Raw genomic sequence first — 25,676 nt, 5'->3', positions numbered from 1 at the left:
AAATCAACAATCGGAGAGAGTCTTACTTAAGATGGGACTGTTGACAAAACAACATTGGTTGTTTTTTCAAACTGCTTAAGTTGATGTGCCAAAGCAGGAAGTAGTGTAACACTGTTACAGCGAAGCAGAGTGGGAGAGGAAGTGAGGGGGGAGGAAAGCATTTGATTGTTACTGGAGAACAGGGGTTGCTTTCTGTCTCACACCAAAGGTCTGCATTTATTTCTTGTGACCAATAAAACAATGAATCTATAACTTTAACCAAGTAGAATAAGTTAAATGTAAACACGTTGTAAAACAGAAACTTAACAGCAGTACTCCAGCGTATGTCAGTACACTTAGGACCACACCCAAACCACATCCAGGGGTGAGGCTGGGTGTTTTCAGGACTGCAACAGACTTCAACCTTTACACCAAAGAATGCAGTGACAGCCTGGTATTAAGTTATGTTTTCACCACACATAAGCCAGATCAGATGATACTCATTTGAGTGGCATTTTAAATATTCATATGGGATGTTTTGGTATGGAGTGACTGCTTCCAAACCAAAATGTTGCCAAGTGCAGTGTTAAGGCTGTGTAGTCTCTGTACAGACACTCACACACATACATATCTCCTCACACTCAAATTAAACTATTCCTGGGTCCTTCAGTGAAAATATTGAATAAAAGTGATATGACCCTGATACCTTTAATATTATGTGATGACTGTATGACTGTAAAACGTCTGTGCAGGTCTTGGGGTTACTGTGTAGGAGTGGTCTTTGTCCTGCCCACAACTGCATGTTAGCTACATGTTTGTCCCCATATTTGTTTTCCAAAAGGCATTTTCTTTCTCATTACTATTCTTTATTTTTGTGAACTAGGCCTTTATGTGGTCTCAACCTCCTTTGGATCTCATCTAGACTTAAATTCACCTGAACTTGGTCAACTGAGCCAAGGTGTTACCTGCTGTCTCACATCAGTCAGTGATCTGTGTTGGAATTGTACCTGTAAATGTCTCGAGCCATCCCAAAATCTCCAATCTTGGCTACACGACCTGGTCCTTTGCAGGTCAGCAAGCAATTCCGAGCTGCAATGTCCCTGAAAGAGGAGAAGACATACACAGAATGTCAGGTCACTGTATGCACTTACTGCTCGGACTGATGGAGCTTGGCCACTTTATTACAACTCAAAAAGTCACTAGCAATCTAAGTCTGAATGATGTGACTTTTAATATATGGGAGGTATAGTGTATATAAGAGCTGGATATACAGAAGACTGACACACACAGCTTGGCTCATGCCTTGTCTCCTCACTAGTTTACCAAAGTTTTTCATATATTTGCATCTATAAGAGGCTCTGTGTATAAACACCTACAGATGCTCCCCTGCTGGATCTGAAATTCTGTATAACTACCAAGTTGCCCTGGGCAAACTGATCGGAGTGTAAGTTTCCTACAGTGCCTTTATGACTCTGCCCACATGGTGCATCCACAGGAAAGATTGAAATGTTCCACTGTATATGCAGGGAGAGTGGGTTTGAGGGGAAAAATCATAAAATTCATATTTGCACTGTACTGAGTTGGTTATTCTTTGAGAATATGCAGTAGTTCACACAGCATGCTCTACTCCTGTCTGGGGAAAAGGAAATAGAGCCCACACACTGTATTCTGCTCCCAAGGCATCTCACTTTCTTAACATCTTCAGAAGTGACTTAGTGAGCACGCTGTTCCTCGTCAGACTCAAGACAAGTGTGCACCAGAGCCAATAAATACCAAGAATTTAATATCAAAATAACATCATGTGCCACTGCTCAAACCAGATCATGAGACAGGGCAGGGCTGAAAATGAAAAACTAACAGTGATACAAACAACAGTGCTAAGCTCAGTGAGTATGTAGACAGCAACACATTGTTTTGATGTTTGGCCTCCACACTCTGATTAACTTGGATGAGAAATGACACAATGAGGATAAAGTAGTAGTTCAGACTGATTTAAACTGAGGGCTTTTTCAGGCAGGGACTACACTATGCATGTTTGCCCCAGTTCCATGTGCCAGAAGTGTTTAAAACTATTCAACTTACTTTTATTATGGTATTACTTCAAGTTTGATATTAAATAATTTAGAATGAAAAACAACTACACGTCAAGGACATCCCTTTGCTTTTCATTTGAAATAAACAAAGATCTGTCTTTTATCTTGCTTGTGTCCAACTCAGACTGAAACAGCTGAGGAGTGCTAATATACTGAGCTATCAGAGAATTTCCAATTCAAGAAGAAGTGAAACAATCTATTAATTTAGAGCCTTTTCAGCTTCTTCGGGAAGACTGAATAATTTTTTATCATAGCACTAAAATTAGCATGTAGGAGTGTACACACACTGATACAAACAGCTTTCTTTTCTCATGAGGTGCTGTAGCTAAATCCAAGTAGTCCTTGTTTAATGGCTCAGAAGAATTCATGCAAATGACTTGCTTTTGCTTGTAGGCAAGGACGAGCCTTGAAATGCAGCAGTAGCTGTCACAGGCTGCTGGCTGAGGGCTTTAGGGAAGGACACAGTGCTATTGTACATGCAGCTCAGTGATGTGAAAGCAGGTTATTATTAAAGCAGTGTTAACTGGGCTCATACTGTAGACCTTATTTACAGTAAATTTTAACTGCAGCTTAAAGATCCATTTCACTGCAGCACTTAAAGAGCAGCCTGTGTTATTAGTCTATTTTAACACCTGTGGTTGCATTTAACTACCAGACTCTCCTCAGTACAGTGCTCCTTTTCAGCTAGTTATAATTTCCATTGTGAGTACCAAGCCTGTTGTAAAATAAAGTAAGCAAGGAGTAACATTACAGGAGCCACTGGCCAAAAAAAAAACAAAACAAAGATAAATACTACCACAGAAACACATGAAAGCCAGAGTAAGTTGTTTCAGACAGCACTAACCCTGTGATTTAACCTGCTGGAGCACACCGCAGCTCATCTCCCAACCCAGTAATCCCTGAGAAAAAGCTCCAATTTTTCTAAGTAGTGGTTACTCCTCCACCATACCTCATTCACCTGCCCTTTACTCAACCCCGAGTAAACACACCTTCATAAAAATTGAAATTAGCCTCAAGGACAGCGTCGGGGTGAATTTTAATACAGGTTTGAAGAAAGAAAGGAAGGAGAAGAATGAGAGAGAAAGGGGAGGAAGGAGCTCACGAGCCTCTGGAGAAGAGTCAGCCATTAGGTGGATTGATGGGGCTTTACTGTGCCATGCCGGGGCAAATAAGGTTTAATAGGCCTTGTTTGTCATTGGCCGATTCCTAAGAAGTCAAAAACAGGGGGTGGGGTGGGGGGTAGCGCTTTAATTGTCTTGATGTGATTGTAGGAGCAATCCTGACCTTTTCCCATACTGACATATTCTTGACTTTCCTCCTGGACATACATGCAGGATATCTTTGCAAGACAGGTTCAAGAGAAGCCTTTTAAATGTCTTTATTCACATCCTCAGGTTCAACAACTGCTGTGAGTATGGACATAGAGGAGGCACTCTGTTGACTTGTGCCTTGGATACAGACCATAAAAAGGCAAGCCGGCTACTCCATCTGGCTGCTCTGATGCTAAACTCATCACTTGTCCTTTCTGCTATCATATGCAAGGCAAAAGGCATGCAGAGTCCATATGTTACGCTTGAATGGATGCAGTCAGCTCATAACTCTGAGCAGAAGTCAGCAGAGGAATGTGGGCAAATCTGGGCTTGTTGAGTTTGTATATTTTCTTTTGCATATTTTCACTCCTTATATTGCATATTGCTGCATATTGTTAATATTATATATATGGTGTTCTGTTTAGGTAGGAGGACTACAGAGCCACAGAATACAATACAATTTTGATGATCATGTGCTGTATTTATGCATGCCAGTTGTTTTTGCAAATGCATATGCAAAATGTGTTGTCATCTGGTGAAGTACCTGTGTATAAACTGGTTCTCCTCCAGATACTGGCAGCCCTTAGCGATATCTCTGGCCACGTTGAGAAGGTCCACCATGGTCAGGCTCGATGGGTGCTCCTGATCAAAGACATAAGAGACAGAGAAAGTCCCAGAATTGCATATTAGTGGCAGAGATTACATTATGACTGTAAAGAAAACATGAGTGCATGTTTGAAAACCTGACTGATCTCACTTGTATCATACTGTGTTCAATTCTGAGGCTTAATGAGAAGAAGTGGTATCTTAAGGTGGTTAAAAAATTAAATGCATTATTAAATAACAATGTACACTTGAGTGCAACACAGCAGTATGTCTCACCAGTCGGGGTCTGGTTTCCCTCAGGAAAGTCTTGAGGTCTCCTCCTGCCATCAGCTCCAGCAGGATAAACCTGGGCATGGCCTGCAGACTTACTCCTATACAACGCACAATGTTCTGGTGGCTGAACTTACTGCAGGCACAGAAACACAGCAGAGAAATGTATATCATAAATGGCTTTGATGCCTCTGTATTACAGATAGATTTTTTGGTTAATTGTCTAAGTGGCTCTTACCTGATGATTAGAGCCTCCATGAGGAAGTCCAGTTCATCTTGCTCAGAACAAACCTCAGGAAGGGTCTATTGTAAAAAGAAACAAAATCTCAGTTCAATAAACCATTATGCTTATGTTCAACTTGATCTCTTATCCTGAGAAAAAGTATTGCAATTACAATAGAAGCCCCTGTAGGAGCTGATCTGAATCAAGTGACAAAACAGAAAAAAAGTTATTGTTTCAGAGACCAGGTAAGAATTCACCTTGACTGCCACTTGCAGTGGACTTGGTTCGCCTGGTATTCCCACTGCCAGCCCTTCATACACTTCACCAAAAGCACCGTGTCCCAGACCCCTGGAGAAACAAACACACAAGCACAAACATATCTATTATTTATAATTACATTTATATTTTACATATTAAGCAGAAACTGTGACACATAAACAAGAGCAATGTTAAAGCTGAAATTTCTAGACTGAAGACATCAGACGCAAGTAGCAATAGGAGATGTCCTAAATACACCTGTGTCCAAAGAATGATGACTTATGGAGATAAACACTGGCTGAAGAAATGAGTGGCCTGTAGGAAATCAACAAGAGTGCTTTCCTCTAAACAGCTTGGTAGAGACACTAGTCAGTATTCAAAACTAGCTGCTCACCAGCTTTTTAGCCCACAAAGACAAATAACTGTCTATGTGTGGCATCTTACTGCAGATGTCAAAGTGTAGAATGGTGAACTTCGATACCTGACATTTAATTTGATTCATGACTTATATAGCTCTGAATGTTAGGAAATATTCATGGGTCCACAAGAAAAAGAATGTAGCACAAAGATTAAGAACCAGAATGATAAACTGGAGAACTATAAACACATGAAAGATACATTAAAAATTGAAAAGAGCCCTGAAAAAAAAATCATTTCTCAGCCACTCGGATCATTGCAGTACACCCATACACTGAGACTTTAATATTTCAGTCTTTGCTCAAACTGCTGGAGTTCACCCTATTTAAATAATTTGTACTTGTGGATTTTTGTTACAATTACAGAGAACTATTACAGAGAACTCTGTCATTTGTCATGTTTGCTCAGATGCTGTATTCATGAATGAATAGACATGTGTATTCGAATCATCACTGCCACAGTTTATGTAGTCTTGAACATTTTACCTAGTGAGCGAGATGTTGCGTCGCGGCACTTCCTTCAGGTCATTGACTGATGCTGTCTTGCCGGCGAAGCAGTAGTTGGGGTTGTAGTCGGTCATAATGGTGGAGGCTCTCAGCTTACTGAGCTTGCAGTCTGGACTCTGCAGCTCCAGCTGAATAGACTGCAACTCTGTGTGTTTACGCCTATACACTGGTGAGATGAAAATGAAAGAGGAGTTTCATTCTGCTACTGAGATAACCACAATTTAAAAAACAAACCAAACAAATCATCTTCTTGTAGAAAAATAATGCTGGCAGCCAAAGAAAGCAAAGTGGAGAACTTTTACAGCTATTATTTCTCTAAAGACCTTTTGCTTGAACAACAGCAGTTTTTATGAAAATGAATTCCTTTGTGAAATATTGATTGCTCCCTATCTTTCCATCCATCCATCCATTATCTATACTGCTTATCCATTAAGGGTTGGGGTGGGGGCTGGAGAGGCAGGGTACACCCTGTACAGATCACCAGTCCATCGCAGGGCTGACACATAAATTCAGAGTCACCAATTAACCTGCATGTATTTGGAATGAGTGGAAGCTGGAGTACCCAGAGAGAACCCACGACAGGCACAGGGAGAACATGCAGACTCCACTCCACCGGGCGTCTGTGCTGGCTGTGAGACTCCCCACACACACATAAAAGCCACAGGCCCGAACCAGAGTTCGAACCTAGAACCTTCTTGCTATGAGCAAGTGGTGCAGTGTTAGCTCCACTGCACCCCCCTGATACCATATTTTAATCAGTCTTATACAATCACAGTGTACATGTGATTGTTAAAATCGCAATTACATGTATAATGCATAAGCAAATGGTAACCAACACACCTATCACTTTCCTCCTCCATACTGTAAACAAAAGCACTTTATGTAGAATATACCACAGAATATAAACAGACCTTTTTTCTTTCCATCTCTCCATCCCTCCCACACACACACACACACACACACACACACACACACACACACACACACACACACACACACACACACACACGCACACACACTTTATAGTGCCAGAAGCCTCGACCTGGGCTGTGAACATATTAGACATCAGGAGAATTGTTTGTGTGTGTATTTCTGTGTGTATGCTGACGTGTGTGTAAGGGAGTTATTTATTTACCAAGTGCTGTCTAATGTATGAGTGCTGTCAGCCACCGGCTAAGCAGCCATCCATCATTAGCACGTTTCATTCATCACAGAGGTAGTCCCATACCTCCTCCGCTACCGCCTAATCCACTGATGTGCATGCAAGAGCGTAGGTAGAAGTCTGGATGTGTGCGAGTGTGTGAGTAAGCGTGGGTGTGTGTGGAGGAGATGATGGCTCAATGAGTGCATATGTCTGGCTGTAATAGCCTAAAAGCAGGCAGGCAGAAGGACGTCTGTACTGGCTGTAAGACTCCCCATTCTGACAACAACTTGCTAAGGGCCTTTTGAGAGGGACCAGGCCCGACACTGAAGAACGCTGTGTGTGTGTGTGTGTGTGTGTATCAGAAATAAAAAAAAAATAAACGTGTCTATTGTACAAACAGAAGACAGACCAGGAAAAGACACAGTCCAGCTCCTTACGGTCAGTAACAACTACTTCTCAACTACTTTTCCACTTCTCCTTGTTCTTTTTGGCTGTTATCCTCTTTGTTAAGATATCACATTCTATTATCCACATTTTATTTGAATGTTTAAATGTATAGTGATATTATAAAATACAAGTACTATATACAATAACATAATAATATTTGTATTATGTATGCATTATAGTACCAACTATAATTCAAACCATGGAGCAAAAAGGTAAAATCCATGGTGTGTCACTACTTCTGCAAACAATCCCATAATGCAATGCGTCACATTTTTTACATGTTTTACATGTCACTTCTATCATATACAGGAAAGAGCAGTCAGTGTGTGAACACCACCCTTGATATTTTCCCCTTCTCATGTCACCCCAGATGCTTTTTAACACTTTGGAAAGTTGGAACCTCTGTTTGGAAAACAGTTTTAAACTGAGGATATATTGACACTGTGTCATCAGTCATATTACAGCTTGAAGGGTAAAAAAGGCAATTAGCTTTTTATCAGCCTCACACACTGCCTTCAAACATCTTATTGGTTTGATTGATAAGAATAAGATCCTGGATAATGAAGTATCCAAAAAGTACCTTTGCAGTGTTTTCACTTGAAAGACTGCAATACAGTAAACATGACATGAAAATGAATGCTTTGAGAACTTTGTATGCAGTAGATAGTGTAGTGTGTAGTGATAGCGTGAAACTTAATACTTAATATAATAATTTGTGCCATTATTCTGTATATACGAATATGACAATTTTCATCCACAACATGCAGTTTAAATCATGAAACTGTTCACCTTCCAGAATAATATCTGCAGTGGAAAATCTTTTAATATTGTTAGCATTATTAATAACCACATGATGTCTTAGTACCACAAAGCTTCTTATGTGTTAAAATACTTACTTATCATGACCCCGGACACAGCCAGCAGCAGGGCAGCGATGAGGGCTGAGGTGCCCACAGACAGACCCAGCGCCAGGTGGGAGAGAGGCGGCTGGGCAGGCAGCTGGGGAGGCGGCAGGGACACCTCTACAAGACAAGGGGAAACAACAGTGTTTCACAGTTGTTATCTTCCCCAGAGGAGTATTAACATTCACTTCGCCGCTCTGATCCCCAACTTAATTAATGATGTGAAAGCGATGACACAACAGAGCTTAGAAGCAGCGACGGCCAGTGCATGTCAATTCCTTTGCAGTGGTGAGGGGTGATCTCATTTCACTTGTCTAAGCTGAGGAACAAATCTGCACACCGAGAGAGACCATATTGAGATTGTGACCTTTTATGACCTAGCATCATAGAATTATCTACTGCTTGTCATTACTGAGAACAGATTTGTAAATCATAGGGCAAGGAGACACTCTAGGTCATTATGATATTATTGAGATGGTAATAGCCCTGTTATTTTGCTTCATATTATAAAGTGACATTATGCCATATTAATTCCTTTCAGATCTACATTCATATATTCATTATTCATCTGAGATTACAAATCATAATTGAAGAGGCAATTCTTGGTCCACGGGGGGTTTTGTCTACACTCCTTTGTTACAGTTTAACCCGGGAAGAAGACATGGAACTTGTGTGAAAGCTGATTTCTAGTCAAGGCTGACATGGACTAATAGGTAGAACCAACTGCATGAACTTTCATTAAACCCATTATGAAATACCTTCTAAATCTACTGTACAATGTCACTACATGAGTATCCAGGTGAAACCTTTTATCCTAAATCCTTGACATGATAAGATAAAGAGCTTTTATCTGACTGCAGCTCAGAGATAAATCACAGAACAGGACTCAACACTTTGAAAACACCAGCTAATACTGCTATAGGTGTGTCCATTTTCATTAACAGGTTAGCTTATCCTACAAATTGATAATTATTATAAATGATTAAGGAACTATTGAAAAATGTTTCCCCAGATAAAGATTCCATGAAGTACAGAGCCTCCCAGGCTTAATTACTTTTGTAGATTAATTCATTATCTATTCACTCAGTCATAGTCTATTACAGGTACAATTACATTCAGCTTAACTCGTTCCTTCATTTGAATTAATTTCACATGTTTGTGTGGTACACAGAGAATTACACTGGTTGTTCATTACTCATACTATACTGTTGTTGTTAGACCTGTAGTATGTCTGTATGTCAGACCTGTAGCATTGATGCAGGACACTCCGTCTTGTGCCAGGATGAGGTCATCATCACAGTAGCAGACGACGCTGTCCTTGGTCTCGTGGCATTCACCGCTTTCACAGTGGCTGCAGTTCTGCACTGGACTGATGATCACCTCACCATCCCCTTCCATAGCTTTAGACAGACACACACATGCACGCACACACACGCACACACACAGGGGGCACAGCAGAGGTTTCCAAAATAAACAGGATTTGATTAGACATCACCAGGACGTCTCCCAGTAAAATGAACAAAAGCTCAACAACGCTACAATTTAATTTTCTAGAAGTGATCCTAATTAAAGAATGTATGAGGATGGCTTTTCTAGGTTTTAATCTCCTGACCATAATCTGCAGCATGCACTCTGCAAAATTACACAATGTACTGGATAATACACCAACACCAAGATAAATATTTCTCCACATGGTATCTCATTCAAGAATCACCACCGATTTCAGAGGCCTGGAATTAGGAATAGTGAAGACAACAACAGACAGTTCCATCTGATTTTCAGGCTTATTCAACAAAAGTGTATATTGAATGAATGTTGAGGTATGTTGCCAAATGGGTGGGTGTGTTTGAGAACCCTAGTTCACAGTGCAGTCAAAAATATACTGATCTTTATATTTATGGAAAATGCAGTGATAACTGTAGATGTGATGACTGGTCTTCAGAGTTTCTATTGAATCATATGAAAGGTGGAATGCCCCTCAAACTATTCATTCAGGTATTTGGTACTGCTTTGGTCTGATAGAGCCTGGATTCAATATGGCATCAGAATTCTGTTCATGGTCAACAGGTTTATTGAAACAGCATATCTGCTCACAGCACACTTGTATTCGGCTGTGCTTTCTGTTTCATCAACAGTGTGATTTAATTTCATGAGCAGTACTATTCACCAAGTACAAACTATGTGAGATGAAATGAGCCATGGCTGGTCATCATGTTGTATTGAGGGCAGTGAGCCTGCAGATTTTCATTCCAGCCTAATCTTACCTTAAACTAGATGAATTCACAGATTCTGACTGGGGGTGTGTTAATATCTGCTGTGCTCTTTGGCTGGAACAAAATCTGCAGACTCTCTGTTCTCCATGGCACAGCTGCTCATACAGCCATAAATTGTTTTATATAGATTTTACAACATCCTTTACTTTATTTAGATTTAAAAGAAAGCAATTCTCTTAATTGTAAACCACAGCAAGTGGGGGCAGTCCGACATGAATTAGCTATGGGCTGTCTGTGAAAGCTTCTACTGTTTAGTAAGGAAAGCAAATGCATTCATCTGCAGAATCTATTTTCTCTCATCATTCTCTTATCTGCTTTATAAGTACAAATACATAAATCTAACCTAGAGACACCTGAAAGGTTTCGAAGGAAGAATACAAATGTCTCGAATACAGATCATGACTGCATACTAATGTGTTGGTAATACTCTAATATGGATCTTTATATGCAGTCATGTTACTTTCCTACTGGGGTGAGGAAGGTGATGACGGCTCCTCTAATGAATTTATGATGATATTTCTAGCACACTCTGTCTGCACTACTTGTTTTTGTTCAATTCTATAATGGTATCTGCCATGCAACACTTTCTCAATTATCAAAACTAATTAAACTAATTATTTGCTTAGATCTTTCATATGGGCGAATCAAGTGAGATTCATTGAAGCTCTCCTGGCCTCTAATAACATGCATGTTTTCTCTGGTGCCTTCCAGCAAAAAGTGATGGCAGTATGACTGGATGACTGTGTAGACCTATCTGTGTTATTCTTCAGACTGGTTTTGGAGCAGCCTGTATTCAGTGAATTAGGGCACTGCATTTCAAACCGTTTGCCTCTGTCAACATTAATGGAATGATTTTTTTATCTTTTTTTTTTTCAATGCGCACAGCAGGTTTGGCCAGCATCACCTGCTGTTTTTATTTGAGCTCGAGAACCTGCCTGTGCAGTTCAAGCTGAGAGGGAAATTACTGGCGTAGCCATTTGTGATTACAATGTCAAACCACAAATGCCCTTAAACCTAACCTTTACACTGATGACATTCTTTAAAGTTCTCAAATTACAGATATTACAACCTGATACTTTGTCCTGCATGTTATGATTATGATTGGTTGTAAATCACTTTTTCTCTCTTCATGCATACCACCACTTTCGGGTTGTGAACAGTTTCTTATGCAGGAATATAAACCTTCAATCGTAAAACCTTAGAGATGTACAGATAGATGCAGACTGCAGATGATGATATGATGTATGATGTAGATAAAATTTCTGACGTATATCTTATCTGTGGATGCTATAGGTGTCTGAGAATTGTTGCTGGACAAAAAACATCAGTTTATGGCCTGGCCAGTGCTGTGGTAGTACCCTGTATTCCTGTCTGAACCCCTTAGCTATAGAACCCCCTGTTTTATGTTTTATATTTGGATTTGGTTTAATTGTTGTTTTTACTGCAGCTTACTTTGTAACTTTATTCAAAAAGGTAATGTATAAATAAAGTTAATAGAAAGGAATTAGGGACATTTTTTGATCAATGAATCAAAACAAAAAAATTCTATCTATCTTATTTACAGCTTATATTCAGTATTAAGTATTTCCCCCCAGAGGAAATGAAGCAAGGCTGATGATAGAGATTGAGGACTATGGCACAGCCTTGCTAGACAGCATCACGCCTCTTTTACAGCTCAGTGGGAGAGATATGGTGCATACTTTACTACAGCCCAATGGAAGACAATTTTCAAAAGCACCTCAGTGTCTATCTTCTCCTTTTTTCTATTTCTCTTAGAACTCAGTGAAGAGGGAATCTTAGATGATTTATGGATGGTCAATAAGCTTATCACTACAGCTGACATTTCAGCACAATTTCAGACAGTACCAGTACCTGTCATGTTCAAATGTACAAGAAGAATAGAGCAGGTGAGGTGAGTCGGCAGGTTTACACCAAATGAATTTACTGATAAGTTTCTCTGTTTGTCTGGAGGCATGTTAATCGGTATAATATTCTGTTCTATATTGTTTGGTTGGAATGAAAAACTCCAGTCTCTGGCCCTCTATGGAATAAATAACCCTTTCTGCTTTACATATTTACAAAATCTTTTTTGATGTTACAGAGTGAAGTTAACTTATTCTCATCTTGCCGTACAGATCTATATTAGTTATTTAGCTGTCAATGCTTGTACTGTAGAAATCAAACCAGATGCACAACAACAGAAAGTAATTTAAAATGTCAATTGAAAAGCTATTTTTCTCAACATCCTGCAAAGTACAAACACATTAACACTCACCTACAAACTCTACAAAGATATCAAATACTGAATACAAATTTTTTGACTGTAGGTGTTGACTGCTGAATAGTTTGTATTTTTTAAACAGCCTAGAATCCTCTCACATTACCTTTCAGAGGATAGAGGAAGGGTTCGCCCTCTGGACCAAGGAAAGACGTGCCATCGTCACCATCGTGTTTGGGGTTGTTATCTAAGGAGGTGTTACCACCTAGAAACAAGGAAGAAATTACAGCAATTAACACAGGGCATACTCAATGGGCAAGTGAACAATTTAAGAGCACATTTCACACATTTTCAAGACAGAAACATAAGGATAAGATTGTCCACACAGGACCTCTGTAGCTGTTATATCATCTGCTGTCTCTCCTCCCATTTTTCCTTATCCTTGTACTTAGCAATGCATTCTAATGTACAGTAACAGTAATATTCATTATGCTTACCGCCCTATTTACTTTAGTGTTATTTATATTTCTTATAATTTAGATTTGTTTGTTTTCATGCCTTGTGTGTGCAACCCACTGTTATAATGACCCAATTTTCTACTGAGGATCATTAAAGTTTATCTTACACAGCAAACACAAAGCTTAATGGTGTACACTAAGTACAAGGAGATACAAGGTATCATATTTTAATACTGTGTTTAAATGCTTTAGGGCTGATTCCAGAGTGACTTACAGCTGACTGATCCCTTATCTGTAAACTCTGTCACCCTGTCACATTCAGTATAAAACACACATGGCACCATTAGATTTACATTTGGGTCATACCTGACAGCCCAAGATATCTAAGAAAAACCTTGAGAATCTCTAACCTACAGACTAACCTCTGTAGCCTCCGCCACCACCCCCGGCCATACAGCCACCGCCGCCGCCCCCGAAGCCGCCGCGGGTCTGCCAGTACTTTTGACAGGCTTGCCCTCCCTGGCCCCCCAGCACCAGTGGTTTGCCGCCCTGACTGACAGGAGCACTGTCATTCCAACCTCCGCCTCCACCTGTCACCAAACCAGTGCATTTGATGTCAAGTAACGTGCTGTGTTATGAATCACAGTGTGTGATAGAGGGAAAGAAAGTGGGTCAAAGTGCTAAACTGCAGCAATGTGACATGACCATGGAGACACACACACACACACACACCACACACACACACACACACACGTGCACAACAATTCCTTTTTAGTGATAACAACATATGTTGTAAAAAATCCCTTGAAAGAGACCTGGTAATATGAGATTAAAGTTATAGCTCATGAAGTTAAAACTAATCTCTCCCATATTCCCCGAGACTAGCCCATTTAATTTTCCCCTTTCGTTTTCCTTCTCCTCCTCCAAAGGTTGAGAGATGTAAAAACAAATAGAAAACAAACAAACAAACAAACAAAAACTAAAGAAAACAACGACAAAAAAACCCAATCTCAGCAAACTAGCAACTCCTCCTCCAACATGCTGAATATTTCATTTTTCATTCACAGAGTTTCCTCAAAAGTAAACCTTGGGCTTTGTGAAGATGTAAAAATCAATATCTTGTGTTTTCTGAGCTGTTCGTCAACTCCTAAAAGATGAATAATGGAACCGGCGGTGTTCATGGATGTAACATTACACAGTTAGACAACGTGCTCCATATGAATTAACATGAGTAGGGTCACACTGCTTTGTTTTGCCAAAAACACAAACACTGGCACACAGAGGTGGAACGTCTATGAAACACCTTCAGGGTAAATGGATGTGTTTACAAGTACAGGTAGACATGCAAATAAGCACCTCCCTTCAGGCTATCTGTGAACCTGGCTTATTATTGTGGTTGCGTGCAGAGGGGAACAGAATACACACGGCCTTTCTCATCCTAGAGTTAGGAAAGACAAGCCATTTACATTACAGTACTGTAATGAGGTATTAGTCATCTACTCTGATCTATCATGGACTCTGTATCTTTTGCACACTGTCTTCTCCCTGTACCGAGCTCTCTCACTAACACTCACATAACTGTAGTCACAAACAATGCACTATATAGCAGTATGCAGTATATTGTGTTTCCCTACATATGCACTTAACCACAACACAATCAGTTGCATGCACATACAAACAGTGCCAACCCATATGAAAGCTGTGCGTGGTGTACCTGCTGTGTGTGACTTCCCATTGCGTCCCGGTTGGCTGAGGTCATAGTCCATCTGCTCCAGCTGGGTTTCTGATTGGCTGCTGTAGCCCCGGCCTCCTCCCCCAGCAGCGATGATGAGGGGGATGTACACTTCTTTGTCCACCTGAGTCAGTATTGTTTACAGTTATATTTATGTAAAAGCTTCTGCTTTTCAGAGGAAAAAACAACACTTTAGGAAATGCAATTGTTTGCTTTTTTGCAGATAATATATAGACACTATAAGATAATTGATATGACTGCCATGCCACTAAATATGAAGTCAGAACCAGTGGCCAATTAGCTAAGGTTACCACAAGACCAGGAAAAGGGGGAAAGAGCTATCCTTCAAAGGAATACTCTGGATTATGAAAGATGGTCAGTTTATCTGTTCAATTATCAGCATAGAGACAACAAAATAACTTATGTCTGCTGGTAGCTTGGCTCTAGTGCTTTATGATCATTGATATATATAGGAGTAACAGCAGGCCACTTGTATTAGCTTTTATCTTGTATATCTCATATGAACTACTTGAATGGTATAGTGAGCTGACAACATGGCACAAAAATGCAATGTAATATGTATTCTACAAGCAGCAAGAGAAATCTGGCTCATTTTATATATGTGGCATTTTATATATGTGGCTCATATTTTTGACTGGAATATCATACAAATCTATAAATCATATGCAGTTCCTATGTATCAAATATAAAAATATCTCCCTATTTCCCTGGGTGTATTCCCTCAGCATCTTCTTACCTTGAATACATATGTAGCACCGCCACCTCCTCCTCCGCCCCCTTTCACTTGAGTTTTGTTCACCATTGGGCTACTCTGTTCCAGGCAGATCTTATTCAGCATGCCGTTGGACTGCGGGGAGGGAGAGAGATGTCAGTTCAGCGGAGAATTGCTTTCATGGATGTCAGTTGTGTATGAGAAGGCTGAGCAGTTGCCAAACCCCAGCTTCTGTGAGTGTAAGGGTTTAGCATTACAATGGTGAGCAAATACCAAGCAGAAACATCCAGATGCAAACAGGAACTGAAAAGTAAGGACCAGTGTTCCCGTTACAATTCCAGTGTGGTTTCAAATTTTTACTGATTTCCTGTTTACTTTCAGTATTGTACATTGTAAATCTGTGATGCTGCTGTTGAGCAGCTTCCTGTTCACAGTGTGTATTATGTTGCAGATGAGTAAACAGATGGTTAGTATGTTGTTTACAAAACTTCAATCAATGTTTTAACCACTGAATTCACCATCACTGGAAATACCCTCATTATTCTGCTATTGAGAGACATCAGGCATGGATAAACAGACGTGACAGGTTTGTCACACCTGTTTATTACTATACTTGATAATATATTCATGTTCACATTACCTGGTTGATTGATGGAATTTTTACTGCATACCAATAACAACGGTCCTCTTTGTCATCATTGGCAGTAAAATGAGTTCAAAATTATGCATTTCATCTTAAAGGGTTATGAAACAGTGAAAACATGACCCCAAAATGATTCCATTGGCATTATGTTTTACGCTGATTTATTATGTAAACCAATAAAGACAGTCTGTCAGTCAGTTTGTCGTTGTTCCACTCTGTTTCCCAGAAATACAGCCTCTTTATTAAAATGGAACTGGACGTTTTGTTGGCAAATGATGTTAGATGCAGGGACTTTGCCATAGCTGAGGTTTTGTGAATTGATGTGTCTGCCTTGTGTGTGCTATCATGCTGAACTGCCTGGAGCCAGTCCTACTCTGAGAGTGAGAGGGCATAAGTTTCCTCCCCTCACTCTGTCTGAGCCTCACACAAGCACACACTCACAGTCGCTCATCGCTCCCTTGACTCCCTCATCTGTCTGAGCTGAAACTCTGAGGGGCTGGGAAGGAGGAGGGGGCGGGACTTCAGTAACTGTGATTGACGGGTAGAGGGGGTAAAAGGCAGTATATTCAAATGTTATGGGAGAGTCTTCCTCGCTCTTTCTTCCTCCCAGCCTGTTCTGTCATTGCAGCTCCTCACTTTAAAGTTGAGTTTGTGTCTGAGAGGGAAAGAGAACGACAGAGCGCAGGTGTGTGTGTTGAGCATGTGTGCATGCATAGTAGGAAAAAAAGGCACGAAAGAAAGAGTATCTGTCAGGACAGGGGCGGTATCATTTCCCTCACCAGAGGGAAGGCTAGGTGTGAGAAAACACTGTTCTACAGCACAAATCACTTTCAGAGCGACCCTTAGGAGAGAGTTGCTACCTCTCGCTGTCAGAACTGGGGGGAAATAAGAGGAACCTTAAACGACTTCAGTCTCACTTTGGGACAGCCAAGTCCCTCTCTTCTGTACTGAGCACTTCAAGACACACCACCATGTTAAAAACTAATAACTGGATGACAGTGGTGAGGACCCCTGCCTGCAAAGCATCACATTCTGCCTCTTGAAAACAAAACTACAAAACACAACAGGCACTTGAGCTGCCTGATATCCTGCTATAACAATCCATGATACAAGAATGGCTGTTAAATCAGCACCATCTTATTATTCACCCCAGAAAACTGTTGTTTCCATGTGAACATTCATGTTGTATTCGAAGGCTCTTTAAAATAAAATGTTTTCATGTTTGACCTGTTCTTTATGACATTTCTACATCTATGCTGTCATTGTTCTGTTGCACTCTCCACTCAGTTAATTCATTTAACTGAAAATTGATAAGACTGACATATTGTGTTGACATACTGTAGTGTTCATTGCATGTCAAATCAATATAACTGTAGACAGGGGCACAGAGAGAGATGGATTCCTCCAGTGATAATGTATTATCCAACATAACATGTATCCTATGGACATAAAAATAGCTACATAACCCACAAACTAACAATGTGTGAACTTTACAGAATTTACAGAATTTCTTTACTGTATATGTGTTAACGTTTAAATAGCAGATGATGGATTGTTTCACTGGCAAGTAGAGCGACTGGGAGGGTTTTATTCTCAGTGTTGTGAACTGTGAGAGGAAACATGCTGCGTGGCTGCCAGTGAAGAAACTCCAGAGCATAATGGATGACAGCCACCCCTGGCAAAAGAACACAAGTAAGCTTAAGAGAGACAACGAGGAGATCACTGCAAGCGTCGACCGCAGATTTAAACAGTGGTTGGTGGCCATAAAATGTTACAACTTAGAGCATGGGTATCCACAGCGAGATCCAGGGACCGCTCAGGGTCCATGAGGAAGACTGCCAGGTCTGTTTGCAGAATGTTAAAGAATGTTGAATCTCACTATAAATCTCCCTTCCACTACTATCTAGTTGTACAGTGTGGACAAGGATATAATTCAAACCAATTTATAGGCTACTTTAACTTTCCTATGTCAACATCGTTTAGTGCAAACAAATACATGAGGGATAATAAAGGGCTGTTGTATCCATTTGTGGTCCATAAACAAGACAAAATCACTGGACTCCTGTTTCACAAACTTGAATCATTGCAGCATTTATGGCTATTTTATTTTAGACCCATGAATTGACTCTGTATCATAATTAATCATTCTCTTAAGTTTATCTTGATTTATGACAAACTGCAAACTATAGGTTCTCATATGCTTGTGAACATCTATTTACTGCATGATAGTTGACACACTCATTGAACTAATTAAATTACACTCACATTGGGGCATGCATCTTCTCCTTGTTGTCCCACCAGGATGTACAGCAGTTCGCCTCTCCTCAGCAGAAAGTCTCCCGTGATGTAGACACCATGTGACCTGCTCATGGCCAACACACTACGACCGCCAGCAGCACCATAGGCTGTGATTCTGGTTTTAACACACACAAATGTGTAGAGATACACAAAAACAAAAACAACACACAAATTAAAAAAAAACTCATTAGTGGAATAATTATTCTAATGATACAGGAAATGAGAGGCTGGTTGATTCCATTTGGTTTTGGAAGGTTTTTATGGGTATAAACAAAACTTGAGTTAAGAGGTTTTCACCTGGCAATGATGATGCATTTAGTGTACGTGTTTATCAGATGTAACCTGGGGCTGATAAACAGTCCTCAAGTATTCCCCCTGTGATTTCATGAGTGTGCAACATTGAATTACATTTGCAAACACTGAAATTCACCATGAGTGTTTTTAATCAAAATATTTGACCTAGCATGGCACACTGTTCTGAAGCAAAAACATATGTACACAAAACTAGTCTACATAGACTACAATGCACGGGAACACAAACAGACCAACAAATACACACTTTTGTAGCAGAAGACACTAATTTCAAACGTTCCAGTTTTCTTGCCAGGGAAAAAAAACAACAGCTTGATTGGTTTTTGGGAGTGCTTCGATATTTCTCTTCCCTGGTGGTTGAGCTTGGTGGGGAGAGAGAGAACGTTGCCCGGTGCTCAGTAGCTACCTCAGCTGTTTGCCTAATGACTTTTGGGAGATGCAGAGCACATATTCATCTCTGTGGCCGTCTGTCAGCTTCATTTACAGGCTCTGCCAGCTAAACCAGGCCGCACCAAGACCACAATTGTGGAGTTTGTGCGGAGACAGAAGGTGTTTTTCTAAAACTCTGGGACATGTGCTAAGACAGTGATGTCCATGTTGTTAGTTAGGTATTTTGAGACTCAAGGGTTTTGGCTAAGCTTAGCAGTGTGTGTGTGTGTGTGTGTGTATGATTGTTGTGTGTTGATGTGGGAGGCTAACAGCTTTCAGAGGCGTTTCTGTTTGAAGAATCCAAGTCAAATCCAAGTTAAACGCCTCATGTTGTCATGAATGCCCACAGGAGGAATATTGATCCGGCACAAGGTAGTGGATATTACAACATTAATCCTGGAGCAGTGCACAGTTTGAGGTCAAGGTGCTAAGGCTGATTGTTGAGGCATTTTGAAGCTGTGAAGGCCACCAACATAGACATGGAGGTGGGTGGTTTTTGGATTTGGGAGTCAGGTGCTGAGTGAATCATGCTATTTAGCTGCCATTACTCCAGCCTCTGCTCCCTCCTGCAAGAATCTGATAGTGATATTTCTCTGTTTGCTTGTGGAAGATTGATGTGCTACTGATGCACAGAGGAGTGGAGGTGGGCGTGAGGAATAGTCTGCATTGTTGCAAAAAATGTGAGTTGCACAGAGTGAGCTGATACCTAAAACTGAGAGGTTAAGTGTGTACTGTTTACTGTATGTGTTGAGTGCTCATGAGCCCAAGTGGATGTACCTAATGATTGGCCCGGAAACACAATGAGACCCTTCAGAAAATGGGTGTGGGTGTTGAGTGAAAATATTGTGTTTGTGTGCTCAGGGGCTTTATACTCTGGCATCAGTCCTACCTGTAGGTGCCAGTTTCTGGGACCCGCCACATTTGAATGCCTTTGAAGGGCCCTCTGGTGCCTACTGTCACATTGACATTGCTGTTCCTGTAGGAGTTGAGGCACTGAGTGGGAGTTGGGCCTTCAGGGCCCACAGCCCCACAGGTATGAAAAATCCATTTTTTGGCTGCACATGAAGAAAAAGGGAAAATAACATTAAGCACTTCATGGAACACACAGAGCTGCACAGGCACATACTCTGTATTCAGTCTCATATGCATTTAAGCAAACTTAAAGATGATAGAGAGTTCACCACAGAGTCATTACAGTTCTATTTGTCTCACATTCATTCCACTTCACGTTCCCCACTGCACCACTTTCAAGTCAATAAAATCCAAATATACAGATATGAAGGAAATTATTACATATCGGGAGAGCAAGCTCTAAACTGGAAGCTACTCACATGAGATGCTACTATTATCATATTCACAACCGCAGCAGGGGACACAGTGACAGGATCACAGGTGACAAACATTTCTCCTCATTTTCTGTGTAATCCCATGTGTTGGTGCTAATTGGAGTTCCTTTCACTGTAATTAGCACGAGATTAGTCTTGTCAGATGGACGTGGAAGGACTTAACACTGCTGTACTAAATCCTGATTTAAGGCTTGTGAACAAAGAGCAATGAGGAGGACACCAGGGAGTGAAGCACCTCTCTCTCTCTCTTCTTTCTCCCTCAGCCTGGATGTGAACGCTCAGAGACTACTTAACATTCATTTCAGAGCAGGGCTTATTATTGCAAATCTGACACGAACTAAAGTCAAAGTCATTCCTGCAACAGAACTGAACTCACATGGTGGTTTTTGTAGGCTTAGACTTGCTGCTCAGAGTGACTGTAATACTGTCTGAGATTAGATACTTTTGGAATGGCCAGACACAGGCATTGTTTTTTGTTTTTTTGTTACTTTTTGCTTTAAAATGTGACAGGATACACAGGAAATAGAAGAGACTGCATGAGAGAAGTCTCAGGAGTGCAACTTAAACTTAGGATGCTCTCGCCACAACACCTTTTGCTGCTCCTGCTGTGTAGTGCCTAATAGACTTGAAGCCTAGGAATAGAGATCCCAGTATTTACCAGGATCTCTCGCCAAAATCTACTCTCTCTCACTGAGGTAAACAACAGCAGGAAGCTGATATTTTTAGCATGTGTGTGCCTGTGTGTTTACCTACAAACAACAAAATGAAAATATAGACAATTTTCTTATTAATTATCTCCAGTTGAGTTATGGCAAGAAATTGTGCTTTTGCAGGAGAAGAAGTAATGTGTTTTTGGGATGTCATAATCTTAAAACCACAGCAAACATTCATCCTGAGTGTTTCTGTCGCTTCCTATCCAGATGATGACTAGTGTTACTGCTGAAACCTGGATGGACTGCATGTCGAGCATCATATTTGTCAGTCTGATCCTCATGATTGGTTTGGGCCAAGGACACCCCAAAGTGATTCAACATCCGTAATTCACACTGAGCTGTACTCTGTCTCCCCACAAACATCTCTCTAAGTTTGGTAAAGTGTTGCCAGCAGATAATTTCAAGCAGGCTGATACTTTCAAAAACACTTTGAAACACCTTTATGGTAACAGAACGATTTGGAGTTTAGCCTGGTCTTAGCAAATGTACTCCTACTGTAAAAAACACTGTTGTGGGGTGACTGGAGCTCTGTCTGGCTCCCATCCAGCAGTAGTAAATTGATCCCTCAAGTCAGTATTTTCAACACCCAACAAGGTAAAAAGAGTTAAGACTGCTGGGAATAAATCCATCACTGGAGCAGAAAAGCCTCCAAAGCCAAATGGTTCTTTAGACGTAAATCTTACCGTACTTAATGGGTTACTGTGAGATGGCAATCAGTTAAGGTAGGACATGCTAAAGAGAAAGAAGTGACAGGTAAGATATAAAGTCTGTATTTTGCATCTCAATTAAGTTTTTCTTACTTTGAGATTGTGAATTCTTGGCTATTTGATATGAATGACATTCTTGTTATGTGGAGTGAGCTGGACTTTTTGACATTAGCGCTGTTGGTGTTGAAAGTAGCCAAGTCTTCCGTTCGATTTCTCCTTCTAATCTCCCTAGGGTGCGGTTGGTTTCACACTTCAACCCAGCTGATTGATCTTGTTGGGCCATCAATATAAGTGAGTTTTTGTACACACACACACACACACACAACCACAACACGCGTAATGAGCCATTCTGTGATAGGCACTTGGCAGAACAAACAAAAAAAGATGTGCTCATAGATGATGCACACTCCTCAGCCTCTCTGACCTGCAACACACAAGCACACACACTAGTATATACATACTGATTCACACATACACACAGACATCCCTGAGGAGACTCTGACTCCGCCTGACTATTATACAAATCTCCTTTTCTGTGAACTTTGCCACCAGTGGTATACCATCATAATAACAAACACTGGCCTCCATCAAAGACAGGGGTAATGCCGTACACTGTCATCAGTGAGATATTGTTCCAGATGAGTCGAATAAGAGGGAGAAGGAGACAAAGAGTCAAATGGAGAGAGAAGGAGACACTCAGCGTTTAGAAAATTGTCTCTGATTGGATTGCACTACTGACAGTAATATTCCAGCACTCTTTATCTCCTCTGAACATTATCAAAACAAGCCAACAGTAAAAATGTCACTGTCTGTGAATGACAGTGGGCAGTTCTTAGGCCAATGTGGAACAAGTAAACAAGCTCCCAGTTAAGCTACAGAATGAGTAAATTGCCAGAAAGCAACAATGAGATTCTTTCAGTTTTGTGAAAAAATGATGAGCAACATCCAAGTTATTGTGTCCTGCAACAGACAGATGGATGGTCAAATAGACAGATGGAGAGTGCCTTCATCACTCAGTACAAAAAGGCATGTTGGGTCAAACTGCTATTTGATTGAGTTCTGATGCATAAATTCTCTAATTCTAATGTTTTTTGACTTTAGCTGTGATTGGGTTAGCCTGGTTCCACATCAGCTCTTTCCCAGTGGGGGAAACAACTGAGCCAGTCAGAACTGTGCAGGCTGGACTAATGCCATGTTCAGACCGACAGCATCCCTTTGTGAAAAAAACATGCCTCTCATACATTTGATTTTAAAGGCACATTATATTAAAAAACATGATAAATGTATTTGATAACTTGTTTTTCCATGTTAGTTCATGTCTTCTGGACCTTATACCTCTACAAAACTCCACTTGAACAACGACCGTAAACATACTGTAGGTAAAACCAATATGTAATTTCTCATTCTACACTGCTTTTCTCTCTTAGCATGTATCTTCCTTATCTAGTGACAGTTAGTTGTCCTCCTTGGGCTGGCCATTAGAAAGATGGATCAAGGCTGGCATACCATGAATGGATTTGAATGCTAAATACAAAGCTTATGGAGCACCCGAGTCCAATTAATTACAAAAGCCTGTTTTGCGTGGCACTGCTCGTTATCAGTCTCATATCTGTCTTAGTGACTAATGTTCTTCCTCCAAAACCCAAAGTAACAACAACTAGCTAACTGATTGCTGCAGGCCAGTGTTTATGATCATGTAAACAATGAAGCATAGACTCACATCTTCTCTGTGCGACTAATTAGTGAGCACGTAATGGCCAAAACTCCTTTTCTGCACGCAGCATTCAGGGACCGACATCTGCTGTCATTTACTTTCAAGAGCCAATCAGATTGCTTCAGACACCATGCCTTCTGTCTTTGATGTCATGCCAGTTTACTCCACACAACTTGGGTTTTTGTTGTTGATCTGTTGTTATATGAGCAGAAGTGGAACACCTTGATATGAAAATGTGCTGCCTGTTCAAAGAAGCTAATGTTTGTACATCCTGCCACACTTTTGCAGACAAGGAGCAAACATAATGACATTTTGTTACATCGTGATAGTGCATTGTGTAGTTGTTGTCATCTTTAAAGAACCTGAGAACACTAATCTTAGTCAATCACACACCCACACACACACACACACACTCTCATACCGTGTATGGCCAGAGAGAAATAAGCCTGGAGCTGATTTTGAGGTTAGTGACGCGTTCCTTTCCCATCAGGAGAGGTAATCACAGAAAGAAAGGGAAGCAAGCTCATCTAGGTTGACTTTTTCACTTCCCCCCCAAAGCAACTGCTGAGTCAGCAGTGAGAGGTGGGTGCCACACAGTAGGGCAGTGGTGAGAAATGAAAGTGCCTGCTGCCAGAATAGTGGGGAATCAATGGAGATGAGGGGAAAGGACAAGAAGAAAGAAAAGAATGAAGGTGAAATTAGAGTGGAGGAAAAACAAGAGCAGGAGCAAGAAGTGGGATAGCTGACTGAGATCTAGGTGGATGCTGACTGAAAGACAGGGTGGCAGGATGAGAGGACAATAATGAGAACTAACAGACAGTCAATAGCTTTTCAATATCTTTTAAATGATGAAGACGGGAAACAAATGAAGAAAAAAAGGGAACTAAATGTGCTAGGCACAGATGTGGTGGCAGAGAGAGAGGAAAGATGAAGGGAAGTGTAAGAGGAGACAAGAGACGATGACGTTTGGTGGGGTTAATCACTGAGCGTGTCGGGGGAAGAAGACAGCCTTGTTGGAGTGACAGGTCTGCTGAGCTAAAACTCTCATCAGGCTTGCCGTCCTGCCCTGCAGACGTCAAAGCATCAGCTCCAGAAGGGGAGAAGGGAGACGCCCGGCGAATGTTAACCGCTCAAGGCTGTCTTTGAAATGGCCAACGTATAACTGCGAGTTCAACTTCTTTCCCCTGAGTTAATATCTATGATAATTACAAGGGCGAGAGCAGTGTGATCTCAAAGTCCCATGTTTCTCTGCAGAGATTCAAGTCTGCTGGCTTTATTGTATCCATACTGACTCTCATCTGTGTAAGCACATTACAATAGTCTTTTTGTTAGTGCCTTTGCAGCAAAATCAGGTACCAGACTCTCCTATATAAAATACCCTATATAATACTGTATTTTAGTGCCATGTTTCCTGCTCAGCATGAAAGATTTTCTTGATAGACTGAGTAACCTTTCTTTGCTGACTGACCCATGCCTCTGGCTACAGTTCAATGCATAATCCTGTAACATTATCAAATCATGTTAGCCGGCAAAACATTAGTCTGATCTTTTACTGTCCCCGTTTGACCCTCCAGAGACAAATAGCCTGCTTTGTGCTCAAGACTGAAGAGTGACCCACATCACAGACATTCAATCAGACAAGTCACTGCACAAAAAGAGGCACAAATTAGCATTAGTGCCTGGACACACCAAGTCAACAGTCAGCAACGTTTCACTTCAGGCTTCTGTTAAGCATTGTTGTTGTGCCTGACCATCACCCTACTCTTTGTGGTGTGTCAAGGGCCATTTGCTCCAGTCTGCACTTATCAGTCAGGCTGTTGAGCAGATTGAATGCTTATGTTAATTGCAGTGTGGGCAGACAGTGAGAGAACCATCTGACTGACTGTTCAGGTTTAATTAATCAGCGATTTCTCCAATTTAAGACAAATTCTCTTTATTTTTTCCC

At 40.8% G+C, this 25,676-nt stretch overlaps 1 protein-coding gene across 2 annotated transcripts in view; it reads right to left on the bottom strand.

The window, feature by feature from the left end:
• alk (ALK receptor tyrosine kinase) overlaps positions 1-25,676 on the bottom strand; it is a 298,545-nt gene that overhangs the window by 9,536 nt on the left and 263,333 nt on the right. For both annotated transcript variants that reach the window (XM_018695171.2, XM_018695172.2), the window contains exons 12-25: positions 20,141-20,306; positions 18,478-18,625; positions 15,594-15,704; positions 14,819-14,960; positions 13,527-13,694; positions 12,813-12,911; positions 9,400-9,555; positions 8,150-8,275; positions 5,642-5,828; positions 4,739-4,829; positions 4,497-4,561; positions 4,265-4,394; positions 3,927-4,024; positions 987-1,079 (exon numbers count right to left, since the gene is read on the bottom strand). In XM_018695171.2, the coding sequence (XP_018550687.1) occupies positions 987-1,079; positions 3,927-4,024; positions 4,265-4,394; positions 4,497-4,561; positions 4,739-4,829; positions 5,642-5,828; positions 8,150-8,275; positions 9,400-9,555; positions 12,813-12,911; positions 13,527-13,694; positions 14,819-14,960; positions 15,594-15,704; positions 18,478-18,625; positions 20,141-20,306 (1,780 nt within the window). The remainder of the gene's footprint in view (positions 1-986; positions 1,080-3,926; positions 4,025-4,264; positions 4,395-4,496; positions 4,562-4,738; positions 4,830-5,641; positions 5,829-8,149; positions 8,276-9,399; positions 9,556-12,812; positions 12,912-13,526; positions 13,695-14,818; positions 14,961-15,593; positions 15,705-18,477; positions 18,626-20,140; positions 20,307-25,676) is intronic.

Source organism: Lates calcarifer, linkage group LG19, assembly GCF_001640805.2.
Source record: "Lates calcarifer isolate ASB-BC8 linkage group LG19, TLL_Latcal_v3, whole genome shotgun sequence".
NCBI lineage: Eukaryota > Metazoa > Chordata > Actinopteri > Centropomidae > Lates > Lates calcarifer.
This window is presented reverse-complemented; position numbering and strand designations above follow the sequence as displayed.